This window comes from Pinus tabuliformis, chromosome 2_1, assembly GCF_031772625.1.
Source record: "Pinus tabuliformis cultivar Carrire ecotype Pingquan chromosome 2_1, CPIR1, whole genome shotgun sequence".
Taxonomy (NCBI): domain Eukaryota; kingdom Viridiplantae; phylum Streptophyta; class Pinopsida; order Pinales; family Pinaceae; genus Pinus; species Pinus tabuliformis.
The window spans coordinates 622,249,111-622,258,003 of NC_142299.1; the positions used below are offsets into that span (position 1 = coordinate 622,249,111).

Genomic DNA, 8,893 nt, shown 5'->3' on the forward strand with positions numbered 1-8,893 from the left:
GCGGTGCGTTCCTTACTTACAAAACGAAGTCAACACATGACAAAAACTTCCACGCTGCTCCCCTGTTCTTCTTCTTCGCTGCCCCGAGCCCTCTTCTTCATTTCATCCCTGCTCTGGTTTCACAACCCTCGCTCTGGTTTCGCACTGCTGTGCTCTCCTTGGTTTTTATTCGCTGCTGCGAACACTTTCCTTCATCCCGTGTGTAATCAATTCATATGCAAATGAGCACGCACAAAACATTACAAATACAAATGCATATCTTATGCACTATTGTGCATCTCCCTCCAAATAGAGAGTGAATCTGGTGGCATCGTGCTTCAGAAAGATGTCCTTGTAATTTTTCATGGCGACAGAGGCCACTCTTTCATAAGGCAGCTCGCCCCACAAATTGGAACTCATGTACACCTCCGGCAATTGGAGAGCCTTCCGGAGCGGAACCAACACCTCTTTCCTCAACTTGTCCCGAGCTCTGTAAACATAATGCCTATCTTCGTCAGTGTTGAAGTCCTTACGAGGAAAAAACCTGCGCGCAATGTTCTCACAGATCAGAGTGGAATGATCGTAGGACGAATCTAAGGAAGGGCACCACTTGGCGGCCAGGGTTATGTCTTTCACTTTCTCCAACTTGAGCACATCCAAGTCTTTTGTTAGCAAATTGGCAAAAAACTGTGCAATTTGATCATGCAAAGCTCTGTAACGGGAATCCTCCAAGTAGCGTTTCAGAGCTAAGTTTGCTGCTCCCAGTCGTTTTTCTTTCCTACTGACTCGCTCCCATTCTCTTAGGATCCTTCCATTTAATAAATCCAACCTAATTCGCTCTTCTCTTGGCCTAAGCATGCCAAACATTTTGGCTTCCCTTGCAGCAGCACCCTTGCGAGCGAAATAACCCGGCAGGCCTCTACTTCGCCTAAACGTCAACTGTCTATCTCCATATTCAGACTTTCCCTTTGCCTTTGCCTTTTCACTCCGGATTTTTTCCTTGTGCCCAATTTTTTCAGCCCTCCGTTTTTCCGTGGCTTCGGATCCTTGTAGCAGGCGAACAAGTATCTCAGGTAGGTCTTTGAAATAACCAAATTGAGTGATGCTGTCAACATTGGCAACTAGAGTTTTGGGGTGACGTGAATGGATCCAACAAGCTGACGCATAAAATCTATCTCGATCTGATTTGCCTATTCCTCGTACGCCTCTCAGTTGACAAACTAGCTTTAAAGCTGTTAGTGGATCTTCATTCCATGCGGCTTCCAGAAGTTCAGTGACTCTGTGGGAGGGGGTGTCAGACACAACATGGAAAAAGAAATCGAGCAGGGGATTGTCAGATGTTAAGAAGGTCGGAGAGAAATTCTCCGTCATCCCCATATGAAGCAGCTCCCCCGCACTATCTGATTGCAATTCCTCTCCGGTGGTAGGATGAGTTGGTGCCTCATCTTGGAACCTACGATCCGCTGGAGGAGTTGTTGCCTCATCTCGGGAGCTACGATCGGATAAAGGTATATAATTGCAGAGCTCTGGAGGGCCAAGGAGAAGGCCAGTTCCAGCAATAACAACAGCCATGGAAATTTTGGATAGTGGTAAGACAATTATGTAATGGATTGTTGAAAAACAGGTTGAAGTGAAGAGAATGTGTGGAATATGCGGTGTTTATAGTTTTTTTAATCTTCCACACAAAACTTGCTGGACAAGAAAGTCGTCCCCAAAATTCCACTAAATTGAATTCACTTGACATTTTGCGTGTTCTGGAATCGACTAGAAGTTCAATCTTTGACTGCTCTCCTCATAACACTTATTCTAGAATCGATCATCTCTCTATATTCTTATGATCTCACTCCATGGGCATTTGAACCTGTTCTCAAATTGACCGGCAGACATTCATCTCCGGCTGATAGTCCAAACAGATTATTTCTCGAATATGCTAGATATTGGTGGCCTCCTTCGTTGTTCCCACAAATAATATAACCAGTATATTCTTCCTCCTCATAGTTTCACTGGACCATGGCAATGTCTAATCACTTTGCAGCATAGTTATGAATGTAAATTGCACCTTTCAGATCCAAATATCACTATGCATTCTACTATGACACCTATTATTCTGTCGAAAGTTTAAAACTCATCTCCAAAAGTTTTCAAGATTTCTCTTAGGTTCCATCCTTATGTCTGTTGAGCACAATGCAAACGTCCAAAATTGAGCAAGCAGTAATGCTTGATATGGGGATTGAATCGACTGAATAGGAAAATAAAAATAAAAAATCTATGAGCAAAGGGATTGAATGTTTAGCAAGAAAGGGAAAAGGCACTGTGGCGTATCAGCAGTAATGCTTGCTATGGGGATTGAATCGAGTGAACAGTATAAGAAGATTAAAAAAAATGAAAAAATATGAGTAAAGAGATTGAATGTTTAGGAAGAAAGGGATAAGGCATTGTGGCTTGATTTAATGACCTTTGACATATCACTCCGGTGAGTGCTATATAAACAATATTTTTAATTTGACTATATATTGGAAAATACTTCTAAAAATCACATCATTTAAGCTCCTATCAACATGTGGTATGGTATTCCTCCTTGCTCTCCAGTGAAGCCGACTACATGTTGGAAAATACTTCTAAAAATCACATTATTTAAGCCCCTACCAACTGGTGGTATAGTATTTCTCCCCAGTGAAACCTTTGTGGGATAAGGAAATAAAGATTTAAGTAGTAAAATTAATAAAAGTAGTGTATAGCATAGTTACCAAGTTAATTCGAATTCGAATTCGATTGGGTACGAAAAAAATTCGGTTACTTAAAATTCAATACGGAAAAAATTCGGCAGTATACTTCTTATTTCATTATTTTAAATAATTTAAATGTACAATTATAACATTGAAAACAACAAAAACTCTTTTAAAATTGTTTCAATTATAAATATTGCAAATAAAATTATATATTAGACCAATTAACTTAGTTTTATATTTAGAATAGCAAATAGGATAATAGGTTTTAAGGATTTTTGTATTGATACATTCATCCACCTACACCATAAATTATATGATATTTAATATAAAGTGAATTTCCAAGAAATTCTATATTACAATGAACCACATAAATTCCACATTATCAAGTATTTTATGTTCATAATGAAATGGTATATTAAGTGTGTGCAAACATTCTTTAAAAATATACACTTATATTATCAATTACTAATTATTCATTTATCAAACCAAATCCACTTCTAATTTATAATTTATAGTAACAACATTTATTATTTTATATAATACAAAATGTTAATCTATGTAATTTAATACTTACTCAAAATAATATAAAATGTCAATATGTGTAGTTTAATACTTATTCAAAATCTCAATAAAAAAAATCCATTTTAAAAACAAAATTTCATTCACTAATATAATGCATGCAATATTTCTACTTATTAAAATATGTTTGTTTAAATTTGATAAATCTACAAATTTATATTACTTTATTTTATGAACAAATAATTACCACATACATTATTAATCATAGATTTTTAAATACTTCATTAAAGATTTTCCTGTAAAATTCTTATGGCATAAAATGACATCTCACGTTATCATTTATTAACCATAATCTTATGCCATTTCATAGATCCGAAAGGGTTTTGAACCGTATATGGAAATCTAAATCTCTAATTACGAAGCTGCTGAGGAATTTCCTGTAAAATTCTTATTGCATAAAATGACATCTTAACCATAATCTTTGCCATTTCATAGATCCGAAAAGGTTTTGAACCGTAAATGGAAAGCTAAATCTCTAATTACGATTAGAAATCTGCAATGGCCTTAATCCGTTAATCCGTGAACCTATAATTGTGAACTAAATATCTAATACACCGTACCGAACTCGAATTGAACTAAATATCTAATACACCGTACCGAACTCGAATTGACGTACTAATTCGCAAATCGAATCCAACTGGCAAATTTTAATTTTTTTCCGTAGTACGGACCGAACTTGGTAACTATGGTGTATAGTTGTATGAAATGTTGGGATGGGAGATTTTAACTATTTGGTAAGAATGGATTAATATTTAGGATCAAAGCATGTGTATTTTGGAATTGAGTTTTTAGAATTTTAATTTAATGATCAATAATTATTACATGGATGATAGGTGTTTAATATCTATCAAATAATATAAATATTTTTAGGTACTATATACAAATCAAAGGTTAAGATTTATGTCCAAAATAGTTTCATATTTTTTTTCTGATTAATTAAAAAACTTTCATATAAACAAGTGCCATATGAAATGAATTATGGTTTTTTTTGTTATATGGCATTGTAACAAAGTCTATTGCAAATTAATAATCTCCATAGTAAAGCGAAGTTAACTTCCTTATATAAGAATCTTGTTCCATGCGTTTTCAAATGTATATATGTTTAATTTATACATTAATTATTTTTATAATTAATAATAGTTATGATGATAGACATGTTTATTTCAAAATTAAGCTTCTAGAATTTTAATTTATTTATGTGAAAAAATAGGTGGACTATAAAGGGTTAACCTTCAAAGAATATGCAACGAATATTCATAGTTGTATGTACACATCAAGGGTTTATCTTGATTTCAAAATTAGTTATAAACTTATTGAAAATTTGATTTGAAAATTTTAATTAAAATAAACTAAATAACATTACATGTCCCCTTTTAGCCAAAGTTCAATGAATGTAATAAGTATTGCACCTTCCATGAATAACTAATTGGCTAGAAAGGTTCCCACCCACCATGTGTTAGAATGAATTCATAAGTTAGTTAAATATACCACTTCCATATAAAATAAGTTAAGTGGTGGTTGTTTTACAAAGTCACCGTGGATTTGCATATTTTTGCTTTGTTTAACTCCTATTAAAATCTATCCTAAAGAATAGATTGAGTTTTATTTTAATGGTGTTTTGTTCGACATGCTGGTTGTTTTTAATGATAATCGTTGTGCAAGAACTAGTGGTGTTGGTATTGGGACAAGCAAAGGCTATGATTTGGTACTTATGTCATGGCCCTCTATGCCAATAAATTCTTTGCATCCAATGAAAACAAAGATGCATTGATGCAGGAGCATTCAACTCAGAAGAATTATTGTATTTTAGTAGACATAGGGGGTCTTGTGTTTCAAGGAAGTTGGGTTCCTAAGTGTTAAACTAATGTAATTATTTAGGCTTTTGAGTGATTTTAACGAGAATAGGAATTAATTAAGTATTGTGAGGCATATTTGTAAATGTTCTTGAATGTTGGAGAACATGAGAGAATCGGGATAGTTGAGAGATTGAGATATTTGAGAATTAATTGTAAATATTAGATTAGCAGTTGGTTTCATGATTTGTGGATTAAAGAGGATCCTTAGGGATAAAGATGAAATTTTAGGATTTTGTTGAGAAGGTTATGGATCTAAAACAGGGTTTGGTTGTAAAATCCTTTTGTATAAATGTAAGCCTAAAAGGCCTAGTCAAGTTAGATAGTTAGCTGGTTAGCTAGTTACTAGTTAATTAGAGGGTTTGATTGTAAGCCTACGGGCAGGTAGGAAAACAGAGGTCATTGATTAGAAAATCAGGCCAGAGAGAGAGACTCTTATGTAAATACTTGTTTATTAATACAAACAACTCGATTTTGAGTTCATGTGTGTGTATTGAATAATTGAGATATAGATTGTGTGTGAACTAGAGTAAGTTCTGTGTAACAGAGGTTGCAGGTGGAGTTCGAAGATAACATGGAGAAGAAGTGATATGAAGGATCGTATTGGATCACTTGAATCCATTCAAAGGATCACAGTCAAGATTCAGGAGTGACTGTGTTAAGAGCATGCGGAGTTAAGCTCAGGAGGAAGTTGTGATGCAAGACAACTAAACACCCTAAACCCTGAAGTAAACTGAAACCACGTAAAAACGAAGTAAATAGAAGGACGAAGAAATGAAGTATACATGCACAAGAGCCATTGGATCAACTAGATCAACGAATGATATTGTTTGTGATAAGCGGCCAGGATTAAGTCACATAGAATGGAGTCAAGAAGATGAACAACAGAGATTAAATTAAGTGTTAGCGGAAGAGGAATCTGGAGGAGCCATCGCAACTGTCTGATGGGCGAAGATATACGATCATCGCACACCAATAAGCTCGTGTGTTAGTTAAGGAAGAAAGGCGGGTTTATAAGCGGAATCTGTTTATTGGATGGAGAAAAAGTGGTAAGTGGTAATTCGGGTTGGCCACCCGATTCCATTTATCAGTTGACATGTAGCATGCCATAGGAGAGAGAAAACCACTTTATTGGGTGGGTAATCCCTGTGCAAGTGGCTCACCCAATATCATTGTTAACCGTTGGATCAAATGGGTTTTGATCAAATGGTGGAGGATCGCCGATTAGTTTGTTGATTGGGTGAACCAACAACCGTCTGATTGAATGGTAAGTTCGACGGCAAAGATTGAAGTCAATAAGGCTTGGGAAAGAGCGGACCCGAGAAGCTTATCAACGCGACTTAAGTGATTTGAGTTCCGGAGGATGAATGGAGATCGTGCAACAACCGTTGATTTGATGGAGTGAAATCAACGGCGGAGGATTGAACTCGATAAAGGTAGAGTGTCGAAAAATGTGCAAATGCGTGGATTGGCGGAAAGGTAAGGCTTACATGTGTTTTATGTGTATTTCTATTATATAATAATTATAATAGAAATAAAGCGGATAAAGGTTTTATGGGTTAAGTTCGAATATAACCAAAGTTAAGAGTGGGGTTTGGTTAATATGCGCGGGGTATAGATTAACTAAAGTTTATGAGGGTGTATAAAGTCCCGATGGAAAGGTTAATGAAGGTTTAGACTATTGAATAGTCAAATATAACGTTTCTGCATAAAACTTAATTAAGAAGCCTTAGACCTTTATTTGTTAAGGTTTTCACCATGGATTAGGTGATTAAGGCCTGGGACCAGTGACATGCAATTTTATTTGAATAATGTGTGTATTGTCGGCTTAGGCTGGCGTCATGCATGCACCATTAATGTATCATTAAAACTAAAAGATAAAATAATAATAATAAAAAAATCACTCTATCATCACAACCTCGTTTCCATTTAAAAAATAAGCAGGTTGAAGTGTTTTTCATAAATTTTACATTCTCACTTGATGATTTGTTTTGCATGATCGTTTTGCTAGAGTTTCCCTCGTATGCGTGGGAAGGAATTTAGAGCACCTGTATCAAGCCATTTAGCTTGAGCACCCATGAGTGACATAAGCTACACGAGACAAATCACAAGGTGAGAACACCATCACATATTTTGCAATGATATTTGTGATGTTTTGGGTGTTGTGGCATGAGACAAAGCATTCCCGAAATTTGGAACCCATGAGTGAAACAAGCCTGCCTAAAGCAATAGAGGTAGCATAAGAGGTGACCTAGTTAGTGCAAGAAGCAATCCTACATCGGTGCTCGAATTGGGATGACCGTGCCTAAGTAGCCCTACGACACCAAAGTTGGAATGAAGTGCCCAGATGGAACGACACTCCCAGGGGAAAGAACGCACCTAGGTGGAATGAGAGCACTCCTTAACGAGTTGGCTTGAGATCGTGTGCGACAAAACAAGTCAGCCTAACCTCAAATTTGGGTTTTCTTGCATGATTAGTGTTGGAAAGGTAGAGAATAAACACAAAAATTAACACACAGAAACAATATGAGTTGTTTTTCTTGTATTGATTATACAAAAAAATGATTTTTACAATGAACCTAGTGAGGGGTATTTATGCTTTTTGGATTCACTACTCACCCAAAATAACTCAACATGCACACACACTCTAAATTTGACTTTTCCCATAATATAACTTAAATTGAACTCACTCGACTTGACTCAATTCACTGACTCTCCTAAATTTAGCCAACTCTTGCATGTGGGAATAATTACAATTTCCAACACTCCCCCTTAATTACGACTGTATGACTCAACATAACTAAAACATGACTTAATTTTACTCAACATGACTTAACATGACTCAATTATGCCTGCTAGGCTTACAATAGAAATTGACTCAATTATCATCACATATGTCTATTGGTATATGTCTCAGCTAGGCTTACAATGACTCAAAATTTTTATAGTTTTGCATTTTCTTTTTCTTTTCTTCCAACTTCTATATCCTCATAATTATTTCATTCTCTATTGTGCATTCTTGTTGTTGGCTCCATATTTCTTTACTTGTTTCTTTTGAAATTTTTCTTTTACTTTTCTTGAATTTGTGCTGAAACATAATCTAATCGTGTGTTCTACACCTTCCTCTTCAAATATTCATTCAACCATGGACTGATGCCACAACATTGCATCTTCAAACTATCTTAGTTGCTCTGCTTCCTGCGCTTCATATTTTTGAGTTTCTTTTTGTCATATTTCTTGATAGCAAAATCTTATCTCTTATTGACTCCATTACTAAAAAATGGTTTCAATGCATTCATCTTTGTCTTCAGAAACATTCATGTCCTTTCCTGCATCATGTTCTTCATATTCTCTTTTAGCTGGATTGTTATCCTGTTTACTTGCACACTCAAAATGAATGTTAAAAATATCTTATTTATGCTCTTTAGTGAGAGCTTCCTACTTATGCTCTTTAGTGAGATATTCCTGCTATACCTCTTCCTTCTTTGCCTTCTCTGCTTCTTCAAAATCCTCTTCTGCTGCAAACATGTTGTCTTCCACTTGGTTTCTTGAAACAAGTGCACTTCTCTCACCAAATAACAACATATCAATAAGAGATTTTGGTTGCATCATATGCAACCACTCATCACCAGTTAATGGTTCTTCATCAAATTTAACATCAACATAATTTCCATCCACTCTATTGTGGGATATTCGAGCATGCATGTGCTCATTAACAATTTCAACTTCACCAAATTCATTAGTTGTGGTTGG

The 8,893-nt window shown here is 35.5% G+C and overlaps 1 protein-coding gene across 1 annotated transcript; it reads right to left on the reverse strand.

Moving 5' to 3' along the window:
- Positions 1-267: 267 nt before the first annotated feature.
- LOC149202084 (uncharacterized) lies at positions 268-1,551 on the reverse strand. The gene has a single exon (XM_089401484.1). It carries the CDS (start codon positions 1,549-1,551, stop codon positions 268-270), a length of 1,284 nt encoding a protein of 427 aa, XP_089257610.1.
- Positions 1,552-8,893: the final 7,342 nt, after the last annotated feature.